A 15,360-nucleotide genomic window follows, 5' to 3' on the forward strand; every position below is an offset into this window, starting at 1 on the left:
TTGTGTTCAATTAAGGAGGAATTGTGGGGGTTTTTTTTAAGATATCCACTTAAAGATTTGATCTATGGAATTCTTTTGAAAATTATTAAGCACCCGGTTTTTAGTCATCATCTCCAGCACAGACCGTATTCCCTTAGACCAGCCTTTCTCAACCTTTTGACCCTGAAGGAACCCTTGAAATATTTTCCAGGCCTCGGGGAACCCCTGAACATTCAGGCTCAAAGAAGTTATAAAATTATTATATTTGTTTCATGTGTAGGCCTTTATATATGCATTAACAGTGTTCTTAAACTAAAAGAATGAAACGTACCTCTTTAATGTTATCTTGCCCGAACTTGAAATAATTTTTTAAACAAATCATGATCTCCCAGGGAACCCCTACTGACCTCTCTCAGAACCCTAAGGTTCCACAGAACCCTGGTTGAGAAACCCTGCCTTAGACAATCATCTACAAATGTTTCAGGTAGGGTGGAGATTCCATTCTACCTGTGGGTAGTTCCAAGGGTGCTGTACGAAGAGCCTAGATGTAGATATTTATCAGTGGTGTTCCTGCTAGCATATGCCCTAAATCAGGCTGTTCTTGAAAAGAAGCAGGGGCACTTCTGCATCCAGAGCTTTTCCATCCCTCTCAAATATGCTAGTCAGTAGCTGATATTATTAAATCCCCTCCATATATTTCAAATATATTTGGGTATGAGAGCGGGTCCAAAACGTAGAGCTCTGCCAGGCCAAAAAGCCCAGTAGACCTCCATCTTCCCCTACCTTAACAGGCACCATCAGTCAGCCAGGATTTAGAAGGGACATATTCACCACTTCGTTCCCCTGCTTTTTTCCATAGGATTCTTCTGCCCAAATCTATATCTAAAATAGTTGCAAAATTCTTCTAAAAGCAATGATCTTATAAAGTACAACCTACCTGGATTTACAACACAGTCAATCAACTAAATATATATCCATGGAAAGCCTATTCTCATTAGCTATGTTGAATAACTATTACTATTTCAACTTTATCATGGAGGTGCAAGAGGGGAACCTCTCTGTTTTCTGAAGGGCCACAATGAAGTGCCATTCAGGGAAGATTACTGGGAAGTGCAGAGGTGAAAGTGTTTTTAGGAGCGGTTAGGGTAAAAATAGTGGGAGGTCCCTGGGAGATAAATGACTTCTACCCCTACCTTAATCAACCCTTACAGCCGCAAACAGTGACCTGAGATTATGCTGCTAAAATTCAGCCATTTTGCAGGTGAATTTTGGCAGTGTGGTCTGGGAATATCGGAGAATTGCCTTTATGGTTGTCTACTACTGTCCCTGACCAACTTTAAACTTCTAAAACTCAACATCATATTACAGAGAGGTTTGGCTTAATAAAGAATATTTGGGCCAGACTTACTACATCTTAAAACACTGTAGAAAAATGCTTGTTGGATGACAAGATATAGCAAACAACCAAGTGAATGGTTAGTAAGACACCACAAATAGCATGAGCTTAGAGATTATCGTAACAATTGGAAATCTGATGAAAAAGAATGAAAACCATCTTGTGTTTTGTCTAATTCTTAATATTCAAGTCTATATTGCTTAGAATTTCTTATATGTCAGCCCTAATTTTTAGGAAGTTGGTCATGGTGAAAAGTTTAATCTCCATAGTGTTATGCCCAATGTCTACTCTAAAACTTTTGAAAATGGTATGCCTCTTTTATTTAAATTCACTGATCCCCTAATCTAAAATGAGAACGTTCTGTGCTAAAAAAGTGTTGTTTGCTATATCTCCCAAAGTCACTGTTTTTATATTGCTTTGTATGTTCCTTTTTTGTCCTGCCTTCAAGATGATGGTGCTATAAGGGTATGGAAGAACTTTGCTGACCTGGAGAAGAATCCAGAGATGGTAACAGCCTGGCAGGGTTTGTCAGACATGCTACCAACAACACGTGGTAAGTATGACCTTAAAGCTCTTATCTGAATGTGAAGGGGCAAAAATAACAATAGCCTTGGTTTGGAGTGAGGCTGGGTAACCTGGAGCTGTCTTCTCTGCTTCTGCTTTCAGTAGTATCTTGTAATTAGACTTTTGGCTGTCATGGACTGTCATGGACTGACCTGTTGAGATTTCTCCCCAGCCATAGTTTCAGAAAATTATAAACACAGGCTTAAAGACACTACTTGGAGAACAGATAGAGAGGCCTTTTTTTAAGTAACATGAATCAGGAATAAAGTTGCATCCCCCCTCCTGGACTGTACTGGATTTCCTATCAGTAGAGGTCAGATCTAACTTTTTGCTTCTTGAGAAAGAATTGTAGAAAGCTGCACTGAGCACTGCCCTTCTTGAACTTCTCACAGCAATTGGTTATCTCCTTCCCATTTGGGGTTTATCCCAAACCTTGCCTCTTGCTGCTGTTCTGTTTATTTGCTGATTCTTCCTTGACCCAGCTTTGCATGCTTCCCATACGACTTTGCTTAGCCTGCTTTGACTTTAGCATAAAGAGCACCACTTCAGTCTTTCCTGCCATATAAGCGGGGAGAGGGAAGGAGAGGAAAATAGGAAATGTCACAGTCAGGGTCTTTTACAAGTAGCATAAATAGTCTCGGCATGCTAAGAGCTCTGGCAAAGCTAGATGTCAAAAGGAAACTTGTCATTATGCAAACTAGATGGAGGCAAGTTAGTGCGCGTGCACGCACACACACAGAAAAACCCCTCTCAAATGTTATAATAGAAAGGGGCTTGCTCTGCTTCCAAGACATGAGGATTCATTAAGACTCTGACAGTTCCCATTTCTGAGCTGATACATCTCTGCGCTAGCATCTGAAAACTGCATCTTTGAAAATCTCCTGTTGCTGAACTGCTGCTTTGCTAACCCCCTAACATATTTGCACTAACACAGCCAGTAATCAGTAGTGATTTGATATGTCAATATAAACATCTACGCCCTTTGAACTTTAAGGTTTTAACATTTCAGAAGTACCATCTACATATTTTTCTTTAATGCCACTTTCCCTCATATTGCCCTGCTTTTCCTGTATAATGTGATTTAAGCTATTGATAGAAATCCACATGCAACATCTCACTTAGATCTAAAAACACTAACAACCCTTTGTTTGGCTTTTTCCATAAAAATCCTGAATTGCCCAGGCAAGTAGAAAGCATAGAAGAGTATGAGGCTCAGATCTTGCTGATCTTTTAGCAACTTCCCATGTCTTAAAAGATCCTTACATAAATATTAAGTTGTGTCTTGTCTAAGGCATCTATAAAATGCCCACCCGTTCAGTTACTGTACATTTCAATTAATTTTATTAGCAGTGTTTGACACTTCCAGAAGAGCAGTTCTTGCAAATTCAGTTTATTCTTATGCAGCATATTTAAAAATTCAAACTAAGTGGAAAAAAAAAAGGCCACCACCAAATCATTAAAAGATTCTACAGTTAAAACCCAGGAGTAAAAGACTGTGTTAATTGTCTATGTCACTCTTAAAGAGAAATACTAATTTCAGTGTAGTACAAATTCATCTAATGATGTGAACTGAAATCTATATATGTTTATACCAGCCTTCACCAGCCTGGCGCATCCTGGCTAAGGGTTTATGAGAGATGAAGTCCATCTGGAGGGTATAAAACTGGGAGCTACTACAAGACACGTTGTTGTTTTTGCTCTGAAAAGGTTGAGATGTAATAGATAATGATTCTGCAGTATTTAAAATTGATAGCCCAGTCCCATAAAAATATGCAAACCAGGTTTATCACTGTTTTAAAACACCGAAAGGTGTGAAATCTTACATAAGGAAATGCTACCTTCTGAGAAATACTGTTTTTTTGTAAGGGGCAATATGAAGTATACTGCTGTACTGTAATATTTTCAGTTCTGATGTTTATTAGCAACTTAGCTAAATAAAATCAGAATTTGAAGTATCTTTCTGATACCAATTCTGACCAAAAGTGCCATTTTCAGAAATTGGCCTAAAGTATTAACAGCCACTTAAAGAGTTCCTTTTTATGCTTACTGCATTAAAAAATAGTCCAAAGCCAAAGGGAAATTATATTCCTTTGATACTGTTCAGTAAATATGCATAAGCAGATGTTATTTTAATCCTTCAGCTCCAACATGAAGATTGGGGGCCAATGCAGTCAAATTCAGTTGTATCCTTGTGTCTGCTTCTGCAGTTGTATGCATCTGCAGTTCATTAATAAGAGACAAGAAAATACTGACCATGAAACAATCGTGTTATTACACCATCATATTACAACATATTCAGGCTTCATTGCAGAGAAAATGCACACATGTTATATGGGGTCAAATGTAATGCAAACAAAGCAAATCAATCTGTTGGCACAAAATATAGCCATGAAATAGGCTATGCATGCAAATAGAGCCAACTTTATGTTATTGAGAACTGTTTCCTCAAGAATTTGCTCCCCAAAATAAAAGCACTGAAGCCACTGATAATCTGGGGTAAAGCAAGGAAGTTCTTATTTCCCCCTGACAATCTCATTTTCCCTAGCACCGGTCAAGAGAGGGCACATAGTAATAACATGGTTTGTGATAGTTATGTCTGATCCCCCCCACCCCCATGGCTTCCTAACAAGTGCATCACTGTTCAGATGAATAAAAGCTCTAAGTGGGTTATGCTTTTATGGAATAATAATTTATCTTCTGTTTCAATTCTTGCTGCTATGGTGGGAATGAAAGGGTTAGTTAAAGGAAAATCTAGTCAGTGCCAAGAAGCAGAGTGAACTAAATTAGCCCTCTACAGAAATGAGATACTTGATAGAAGTACCTGCTTTCGTTATGGAAACCCAGGATCATAATATGCTTCCTGTCTCTCTGAGACCCTTGTGCTTGTGGCCCCAATTTTTGGTTGCACTTCCTTCTGTTCGTGGCCAGTGGAATTATTCCAACGGCCTCTGCCTTCGCTTTCCTTCATCTTTGTTCTGCACTCTTTATTTGGTGATGTGATCTCTTTGATGAAAAATAGGTCACTGACCTCACAAGGGGATTGCGTGAACAACAAGAGTAGATGACACTGTTAAGGAGTGTCCTCTCTAATGACCTTCTTGTGCGTGTTTCCTCATTTGTGGTGAACCAGCTAGAAGGAAAGCAACATTATAATAATAGTGCAATTCTTTTGTCTGGAAAAATATTTAGAGTACTTGTATAAGGGGAGTCCAAAGGGCTTTAGTTCTGTACTGACCTCATATGACAGTAACAAATAGATCCCCTCCTCTTTTAATAAAAATAAATATGCCCTTGCCAGGCTTGTATTTATCAGATGAATATCATTGTCCTACAAACAAGAAAAATAAGAGCAAATTGGGATTGCTTATCATCTAGTGTTTTGATTGATGTAAAACATTCAACCGTAGTATGAATCAAAGGAAAGGAACCCTGCATGCAGTGAAGAAGCAGGGGCTGCTCAGGGGCTGTATATATTATGAATTAACTCTAGATTGATCTTGATCTGGTTGATTTAACAAAAAACTAACGGGTTGTACTAAAAACATCCAGAAACAAGTGTAGGCACCACCAAAAATTATATGTACACAGATCATACCCTAAAAGAAACCCTTGATTATTCTGATTCAGTATTTTTTGTGGAGCGATGAGGCCAAAACAAATGACTACACCTAGCAGACCTTGATCTCAAAGAAGTTGCTAATCAGATCTTATTAATACAGGTAGTCTTCAACTTACGACTATTCATTCAGCAACTGTTCGAAGTTAACAATGGCACTGAACAAATGGTGGTTATGACCAGTCCTTGGAGTTCCGTCTGTCCCACAGTCACGTGATCGTGATCTGGGCACTTGGCAACCAGCTCACACTTACAACTGGTTGCAGCACCCCATGATCACGTGATCGCCATTTGCAACCTTCCCTGCCAGCTTCCCCGGAAAGTCAATGGGGAAGCCGGCAGGGAAGGTTGCAAGTTGCTCCAGTAAGTCTCCCCAACACACGCACCCTCCCCTTGTACACCCCTGAGCACCCTCATGCACCCTCCCTAAGCTTTGCCATGCATTCGCTCTATGCTGGCTACTCGTGCACCCCCGTGCAGCCTCCCCAAGCCTCGCTGCACCTTCCTGCCACTCATGCACCCTCCCTGACCCTTGCCATGCCTCCCTTGCACCTTCATGCACCCTCATGCAACCTCCCCAACCCTCACCACTTCTCCTGAGCATCTCATACACCTCTGAGCACCCTCACACACCCTCCCTAAGCCTTGCGATGCCACCCTTGTGCAACCTCCCTGAGCCTCACTGCACCTCCCTCCCTCCCTCACCCTTGCACACCCCTGTGCACCCTCCCCAACCCTCGTCACACCTCCCTTGCACCCTCACATACCTCATGCCCTCCCCCACCCCCTCACACCCTCTCCTGACTTGGTTGTGGGAAGCTGGCAGGAAGTTGCCTCACATAATGACCATGATATTTGGTTAACAACAGCAACCAGGATTGCAGGGATTGCCGTCGCACTTTATGACCACATCACTTAGCAATGGAAATTCCGGTCCCAATTGCCATCATAAGTAGAGGACTACCTGTATTTGGATGGGAGACAATAAGAAATCCAGAGCTATAGACTAGACTGAGAAACCTGCTAGAAGACCACATTGCCAAAGCACTTCCATTTGATTAGACTTCACACTCTTCTGTATGATTGCTGATTTCTCTTCCCATTACTGTACAGTTTGCAAAATGAGAGTTGTGATGTAAAAAATTTCACAAAAATAATTTATTCTTTTCCTTCAAGAAGTTCTGGAAATCATATCTTGATATCTTTTCCTACAGTATACTCATATAGTTCCTGAAATTTTGATCAGGCTTACATGCTCAAATTCAATAGACTTTATATCTAATCCACTACTTAACCCACTGCACCATCTAAGCTCCTCTGGCATTTGACAGACCTGGGGACAACTATTTTTATGAATGGCATAAATATAGATCAGCTTAATTATTGGGTAGCACTTGTTAAAATAGAGGATCAGATATAAAAGCAGAGGGAGTTAAATTCAAGTTCTGTCTCAGTGGAGTTGCATGTATAGGCCAGTCTAGAGAGGATTAGTTTTTAGGGTTTCAGTAGTAATTTGAAAAAGCCAAAGTTGATTTGTATAATTGATGTGTCAGACCTCACAAGGATTACACAGATTCTTTGATAAAGAGGACCCTTAAAGGTTTATTTACAGACACCATAGTGTCTGAAGGGGTGACTTGCCCACTTCTTACAGCATCAGCGTAATTGCATTTTGTTGATAATAAATGGATTTCAGAAAGACAGGAGGAACAGGACATAAGGCTTGTCCTTTCCTAGGCCTGATCAGCAGTCCGACTAATCAGATACCCTGACTACCTGTACTAGGCTTGAAGTGCTACTGAACTGTAATATGGAAGTTTTGCAATGGGGAAAATGGCCATCATTTCCTACATAGGTACTTGTAGTATACCCTTTTGAGTATACTATCCCTAAAATGTGTTTCTGCTGCTTCAGTTCCTTCCAGGAATGAAGATGCTTGCCTTAAAAAGAGCAGGAAATTCTCTTCCTGGATTAAGTGGATTTCTATGGCCAAGCCACTCTCAATATATACCTAAATTTCCTTTTTTTTTCCTCTGACTGTTTGCAGTCATCACCTTCCCTCTCTACTCAACTTCCAGGTTTTTTTTTTAATTACTTCAAACGTATCCCCTTGTAAGACTAATTTCTCCACTTAAGTAGTTGTTTGAGCAGTGCCTCTATAAATTGTGCTCCCTCTCTTAATCTTGAGTGGTCATTAGCAAATCACTGAAGTATGCTTTGTTGAAGCCTATTCTATTACTCCACAGCCGAGCTGGCGGCTCAGAAAGTGAGGCCTGAACAAGGCATACTTGGTGTTTTCTGTTTGACTTTCTTCATGTTTTGGGGGTGATTTCTGCTACAGGGTCACTCAAAGCAGTATTTCCATTTCTTGTGCTCCTTTGAACATAAGATGCCTCTCAGTCTAGGCCCAGAAAATGGCTGTTCTTAGAAAAGACCATGTCAGGTCAATCAGAGCATGAGTGCAACCCCCCAAAACCCTTGTTTTTTCTCCCCATGGTTAATGGCTTCCTAGGATGGCTGCTCGAGTCAAGCTACTTGTCTTCCTTCCTTTCCTGAATGGAAGCTTTTGCTACTGCTTCTCTCTAACTCTGTTCTTTTCTGTTCCTTTTGGGTTGTGTTTTTGACTCCTTTTAAAGATTTGTTTTGCTTTGGCTGATCAACTTACCCTTAGCATCAACCCCTTCATCCCTGTCTTCTCACAGGTCTGGCCCGAAGGGTTTCAATCTATCTTGACAGAAGTAAACAGGGAGGTGAGTGCTCTCTTTCCTCTTATGTACAATCAGCACGGGAGGGATGGACCTTCTAATCGTGTTGCTTGGTTTAAAAGAAACGGCATTTCTTTTAACACTTCCTAGGCCAGGTTAGTACTTGAAAAACAATTTAGTATCCACAGCCTGTTTGTGCTAGACTTCTAAATCCTGGGTGTCTAAGATCCTCTCAGGATGGCCCTCTGTACCCAGTGCAGAAAGATGAAGGGAAGTGATTTCTTTTTGCTTTGGGAGTCAGCTTATTAACAAAAAGTGGAAATGGGAAGTTGTTGCCAAGTCATTCAAATAACAGGGCACAAAAGCCCAAGATCTGTGTATATTCTTCCCACCATGTCTCTGTTTTTCTACTTTTCAAGAGGTATTTGGGGATGCACAGGTCTCATTTTTCAAAATGTTTGTGATTATTTTTGCCCTCATTCAAATTTTGACACTGTGTGCAAATAAATGTTAGCTGTGACCTTTGTGTTGTAATGTAGAAAATGGATTTCCTCCTTTGCTGTGTAAATGTCCAGAAAACAGTTCTAAATCTTGTTCTTGACCCCTGGTGAAATCTGTACTTCGATTTTGGTGTTGGTAGTGCTATGGGACTTGAAATCTTTCTCTGCTGCTTTAGATTTTAAGGTAGGGACAGATGGCTGGCACAACAGGATGTGGTGTGTGTGTATGTGTCAGGAGGGCTGATGTAATCTTCTGAGGTGTTTTATGAATTATGAATAGTCACTGGTAAGAGCTGGAATATGTCTTCAGTGACTGCCAGAACAAAAGTGGCTCTGTGCCTTGTGACTTGGTCATGGAGGCCTTTATACTTTTGTTGATTCATTGGAAGGAGTGTACAAAATTAATGCAATCATTTTACCGTCTAGGTACTCCATTGTAGAGAAACTAGCTGGCCAGTTGACAGGGTTGTAATTAGAAAGCAGGGGGATTGAAAGGACTTCCCATTTGATTCACTGAGCATCAGACCAGCTTAATGCAACCACCATTGAGAATCAATATCAATAATGCTCAGGAAGTAACCATCAGCCAAGAACACATAGATAGTTTTTATTCAGCTTCAAGCTAGGAGACCTGTTGAACTGTTTGGAACTTGCCCAGCCTTGGTCTTCCATCCAAGATTGGTTTTCAGAGTGACTTTGCATATTACAACATTACAACAGAAAAGGGGATTAATGGATGCACAAGTACATTTTCTTTCTGCTGTGTGTTATGCTGTGCTAAGTCACAACTTAATATTCCAGGCTCCAATCAGCCCTTCTTTATGCCCAAAACTACAGCAATACTCCACTTATACTTACCTGAAATCCCAGTTCTAGTCTCTAAAACCAGTGTGAGCCTCTAAATCAGTTTTCCACTTTTTCTTATTCTCACATCTAACACAGACCACAGTGGCACAGGGCTTTGGGAATTTTTTGAGACAATATAATAGAACTGGTTGCCTCAAGGACAGGGCCTCTGGGGGGAGATAGAAGGTCAAAAAAGTCAAGATGGCAAGCACGACTGTGTGATTAAAGCCTGCCCCTAGTGTGCAAATAATCCTTAATTTGCCCTGATATGGAAAAATTTAAAGGAAAGGAGGAGATGATACTTCATATGTGGTGGTGGAGGGGGGTTGTTACCAAACATTTCTCAAACCCTCGGCCAATCCAACAGCCCACATTTGTTCTTCTAGCTGCCCAATAAGGAATTACCCAAATCAGCCTCCAGCAGGCACCCTACCTCTTTCCTTGCCTGATGCCTCCTTGGTTTCTGCAGCAGAAAACTAAGAAATAGCCAAGTCACTAACTACAAAGCTACCCAGAAGCCCAAGGAGAACAACAGGTGCAGGATGGGAAAAGGAGAAAGCCAAGGGATCAAGAGGCAGGAATGACAGAGGTTTCCACTGGTAGGAAAGCAGACCACCCAAACCCTGCGGAGCTCAAAAACGAAATACTGCAATTTAAACTGCACTATACAGAGCTGGAAGAAAATAAGTTCAGCAGTCCAATGCCTATGATGGCCTGAGATCACCGAGGCATGATGGCACCAAACCCCATGAGAACCTTTCTATCCATTTATCTCCAGCAAGTTCCTCTGTAGCCAGAGCCATAGAGTTTGGCATCTTAAAAGAGGAGAGACAATGAGTATGAAATAGTAAAGAGGGATGCAATTCTATTTTGAGACTCTTGGGTATATTAAATGAAGCTCCCCATGTCCTAGATTCTCTTTTCTGTCATGTGAGTGATGCTTGGTATGGGAAGAGTATTTTTGGAGGGGCATTTTTAGGATTTAATGAACAATGAGATAATACAGCTTTCTCCCTGTTGCCTGAAAACGAAAACAGAGACATGCCTTATGCAGCAATCAAGAACTGTGTATAAAAGATCAGCTGTGCATAACTGGGACTGATGCTCTGTTATGGCCTGTGCACACACACAACTAATCAAAATACTGATTAGACAGTGATAGAATTCCAGCAATGATTCTTGGGGGAGGGGGGGAATCTGGATGGTATTCCTTTGGAAAGCAGCTGTTTGTGAAGTCAAGGCCCTTTATTGAAATTTATGCTGATCCACTGAGACACAATTCTGAATCCTGCAGGGATCATCATAGGAGGTTCTCCTTGTTGGTATGCATTGCCTATATACCATGGTACTTCAAGCAGAATTGTTACTTCTTGCATGAAACAAAGTAAAAAACAACTAATTGTTCAGAGGATAAATTGCATGCAAAAACATGGTTTCACCAGGCTCTGAAGGAGGTCAGCAAAACATCTTTCTCACATGCCCACCCAACTCTAGCATCCCACTAAAAGTTCATATTTCTTTTTTAATTAAAAAGAAATCAGAAGTCAGCAATGTGCTCATCCTCAAGGCACAACAAACTTGAGAAGTGAACATGAGTCAATAATGTTACATTTTCCTGTTTGAAAACCACTTAATTAAATATTAGTTTGCCCTAAGTGGCTACCTAGCTCCTAGTTGTGTACAGTTTTCTCATTATTTCACAGTCTTCTATATATGAAAGTAGTTAGGAAATACTTACCTATGGAGGACTACTTTTAATGACTTATCAATGACTTTGCAAAAATAACATCTAAACATCTCATCTCTTGTGAGTTTTTCATCTCTTTAAGGCTGGAGGGATTCTGTGCCATTCTGGTTCTTAACATGTGGCACCCTCTGGTGGCAAGTGGTGCACAAATGACCAGGTAGTGGTACTGGAGGGTATTCTGTTTCATCTAGGGCAGCTTTTCTCAACCTTCTGACCCTGGAGGAACCCTTGAAATATTTTTTGGGCCTCGGGGAACACCTGCATATTCAGGCTCAAATATAGGCCAGAAGTTACAAAATTATTATATTCATTTCATGGGTAGGCCTGTATTAACAACGTTCTTAAACTAATAATAAAGAATGAAACTTACCTCTTTAATGTGAAGTTGCCTGAATTTGAAATAATTTTTTAAATAAATCATGATCTCCCAGGAAACCTCTAGTGACCTCTCGCAGAACCCTGGTTGAGAAACCCTGGCCTAGGGACTAAAAGAAAGCCCTCCTGCTCACTACTTGTTTGTAGTCAGGAGATGCAGCTGTGCCTGGAACTGTATCCCCTAAGAACTAAGCTGTGATGCATTATGTTATCAATAAGTATTGATTTATTTATCTCTTACATTTCTAGGCCTCCTGATTCCAAACTGATTCTGGCAACTTCATAATAAAAAACTGATGAAACAATGTCATATAAAAGGAACAGCAGTTGCCCAGAGGGCGCAGATCCAGAAAAACCCACCCCATCACCTGATTTAAAGGGGTCCGATCACCTACTAATTCAAGGCTTAAAGAAGAGCCAAGTTTTTAAGGCTCATTTAAAGGTGTAAAGAGTGGGGATCATATGACTCCCCAGAAGGATGACTTCCTGGAAAGTCAGCCCTTTGAGGTAGAGCAGACTTGAATGGCAAAGTCATGAATACTAAAACCACTTTTATTATAGGGTCACAGAAACAGAATCTTGCAACTCTAAATGTGCCTCCCCCATCCTTACCTTTATCCTAAAGAGAACAAGGGAAGGGGAAGGCACGTTCAGAGTTGCAAGATCTGAGACGCTTTCTCCAATTCCATTCCTGCTTTGGGCTGAGATTTCTCTTATCTGTTGCATTGGCTGCAGCTCTTCCTCTTTTTTCTCAAGGTTATTCTCAGAGCTCATTTCATGAGGGAAGGGGCAATACCAGAGAAAGCTAGTGAAGGTTTCCTATCACTGCTCATGCCATTGTATTCTGGACCAGCTGCAACTTTGGTGTGGTTTTCAGGGGCAGTCCCTGCAGAGCGCATTGCAATAGTTTACCCACAAAGTGACTAAAGCTTGGGTAACTGTAAGGAAGGCCTCCCAGTCCAAGAAAGGATGCAACTGGCATACAAACTGCACCAGTGCAAAGGCCTTCCTGGACCCAACTGCCACCTGCGCACCAGGCCTGAATGGGGCACTGCAAAAGATGGAAGATCCCCAGAACCAGATGGACCAAGAACCCACAGCCACCCAGCCTTGCTAGAGCTGAGCTTGAGCCTGTTCTGTCCCATCCAGACCCCCACAGCCTGCTGGCATTGGCACAAAACTTGGACATCATTGCTTGACTGGCCAGAGGTCAAGATGAACAATTGAGTGTCATCAGCATACTGATGATAACTGACCCTGAGCTAATGGATAACCTCTCCCAGTGGCCTCATAGATATTAAACAGAGACATGAGAAAGTTGGCACCTGTGGCACCCCCCAGATCAGAGGCTTCGGACTCAACCTCTCACCCCCCACTGACACTGACTGGAACCAGCCGCAGAGAAATGAGGAGATCCGCCATAACACCCTGCCTCCCACTTCCACCCCCTGCCACCGATCCAGAAGGATACTATGATAGCTGAAGGATGTCATGATCTCATTTGCTAATTTAGGGGTAAATTATCAAGAGAGAAACTATTTGTAAAAATGAACTGCATTTAAGTCCCAGAACATTTCAGGAAAATAAGGATTCCTTCCCTTTGGTCATTTGAGAGTCAATAGAAGAAAATTCTTTTAATTAGTACTATCAGATATGAGGTACAAAAATCCAGGAGACTGCTAGTTGGCAGCAAAGAAATACCAAAACCTCTGGCTCTTTGCTGCCATGTTGGCTGTCTGGATTTTAGCAGTCCCCATCAGGGCTTCCCACTTCAATACTTCCTTTATAAAGCACGATGGTCTCACTGTATAATGAGAGAGCCAAAGAGTCTCCTGTGCAGTTCGTTGAAGGACCCTAACTAAGAAAGAGTTTTCAGAAACACAGTGGGATGCAAGAAATGTAAGCCATGTCTGAGAATTATTTCTCTTCTAGTCATTTGTTGCATTTGGACTCTTTCCTTTGTGGATTCTGTTGCTCACCCTGAATAGAAAGCAATTAAGAATCCAGAACACACTATTGACAAAGGATAAAACTGGGGAAGGAGGTAAAAAAACAGAACTAAATACATATATAGACAGACATTTTTCGTCATGGTTTGTTACACTTCCAGTGTAATCCCTGAGTTTGGATCTTTGCTTCTTTTATTTTTTAAAAAAATAATCTTAGGTTTCTAGAACTATGTAACATTTTATATATGCATAGGTATTTGCTTTTCATGTGTTTTTTTTTAAAGTAGACTTTTCCACAATGATATGTCTTGCAAGAGAATGACTTCCTTTCAGAAGCATTTGTTCACGGACATTTACTTGTGCTCCCTGTATCACAGAAGAGAGAGAATGGCTTTATACATCCCATTTTGCAGGTAGAGGAAGTGAAGCTTCAGCAGGAGTAGATTTTCACCCAATTATCATCAGAGTCAGGAATTTAAATGACAGAATAAAAATATCATGCATCATTCCTGTAAAGAGAAGAGAGCAGAATGGCTCTACACATTCATGAAGCCCCCCAGAGAAGCATTACTGGAGCCAGTTCTAGATGCTTTAAAAGACTGGCAAGGATGCTCCATTTTTAACAACAGGAAAGCCTCTGTGGTACATGTAGTTTGTGATTGGTTCAGCTTCCTGTTTTTCCAAGAACAAATTCTAGTAAACTGTGGCATCATATTCATTTTGTCTTGATCAACATTCATCGGGGAAACCAGTAGCATCTTAGAAAGCCCAATCTGGTCAGTTAAAGTCTAATAATCAAGATACAAAGTCCTGTCTAAGCAGATGAAGTTTTCCAAACTGAATGTATGTCATTCCTGATATAGATGGGGCCCTGCAATAGGAGGATGTTGATTCAGCATCAGGCTAAAGCCAACTGAAGTCTTATTTAGGAAGCAACACTCTGTAGGATTGCCAGCCCCAGCAGCCCTGGAGGTAGTGAACTGCAAAGGGGCATTTGTCTAACATTGTTTTCTCAGGTTTCTATGACTGCAACATACAGGTTGTGCTGACATCCTTTGTACAACTCAGAGGAGAGTAGTAAGGCTGGTTAGGGGGGATTAGAATATGAGACTGCCTATCTTCATTGAGGAAGGCAGCAATCTGAGCTTCCTCCTTTTCAGAATCTTCTGCATCCAGAAATGGGAGAAGGTTGGCAGGGGATGGGTCCTTACTCTCATCTCTGCTAACATTTTATTCATTTAATTTGCTTACACATTCATGCAAAAGCATCCATAGACTCCACGATTTGCAGACTGGGTTACAATTGCAATAGTAAATGAGCCTTCCCCTAAATATGAGTGGGAATGATGGAAAAGCTAGCATATTTAGCATCACTTATTAGAGTGCTACTTGCTAAAACTGAAAAGGCCTCCATCCATCCCAAGCCTGCTGGATTTATTTTGTCAGGCAGACCATAAACAAGATGACAAATGCAAAATGTTTGGAGAATGCTTATCATTTAAAGCATTAGCTTCATGCTCGCTTCAAATCTCTTGCATTCTTCCAAGCTGCCAGGGAAGCTAAAGGAATAATCAATTTGGGTGTCCAGATAAAGATCTAAACTGTCAATTTAACTACAGTGCTTTCCCTTCCCCCCACCTCTATTCTTCCATTAGATTCAAAAGGTGTCAAGAGCAAATCAAA

The 15,360-nt window shown here is 41.0% G+C and overlaps 1 protein-coding gene across 3 annotated transcripts in view; it reads left to right on the forward strand.

Annotated features, from left to right (window-relative positions):
• The window catches only part of RPTOR (regulatory associated protein of MTOR complex 1), a 420,855-nt gene that overhangs the window by 379,243 nt on the left and 26,252 nt on the right, over positions 1 to 15,360 (forward strand). For 2 of the 3 annotated variants that reach the window (XM_063293407.1, XM_063293408.1), the window contains exons 28-29: positions 1,824 to 1,928; positions 8,258 to 8,305. In XM_063293407.1, the coding sequence (XP_063149477.1) occupies positions 1,824 to 1,928; positions 8,258 to 8,305 (153 nt within the window). The remainder of the gene's footprint in view (positions 1 to 1,823; positions 1,929 to 8,257; positions 8,306 to 15,360) is intronic. The other variant, XM_063293409.1, reaches the window with a different exon arrangement.

Source organism: Candoia aspera, chromosome 2 (genome assembly GCF_035149785.1).
Source record: "Candoia aspera isolate rCanAsp1 chromosome 2, rCanAsp1.hap2, whole genome shotgun sequence".
Taxonomy (NCBI): domain Eukaryota; kingdom Metazoa; phylum Chordata; class Lepidosauria; order Squamata; family Boidae; genus Candoia; species Candoia aspera.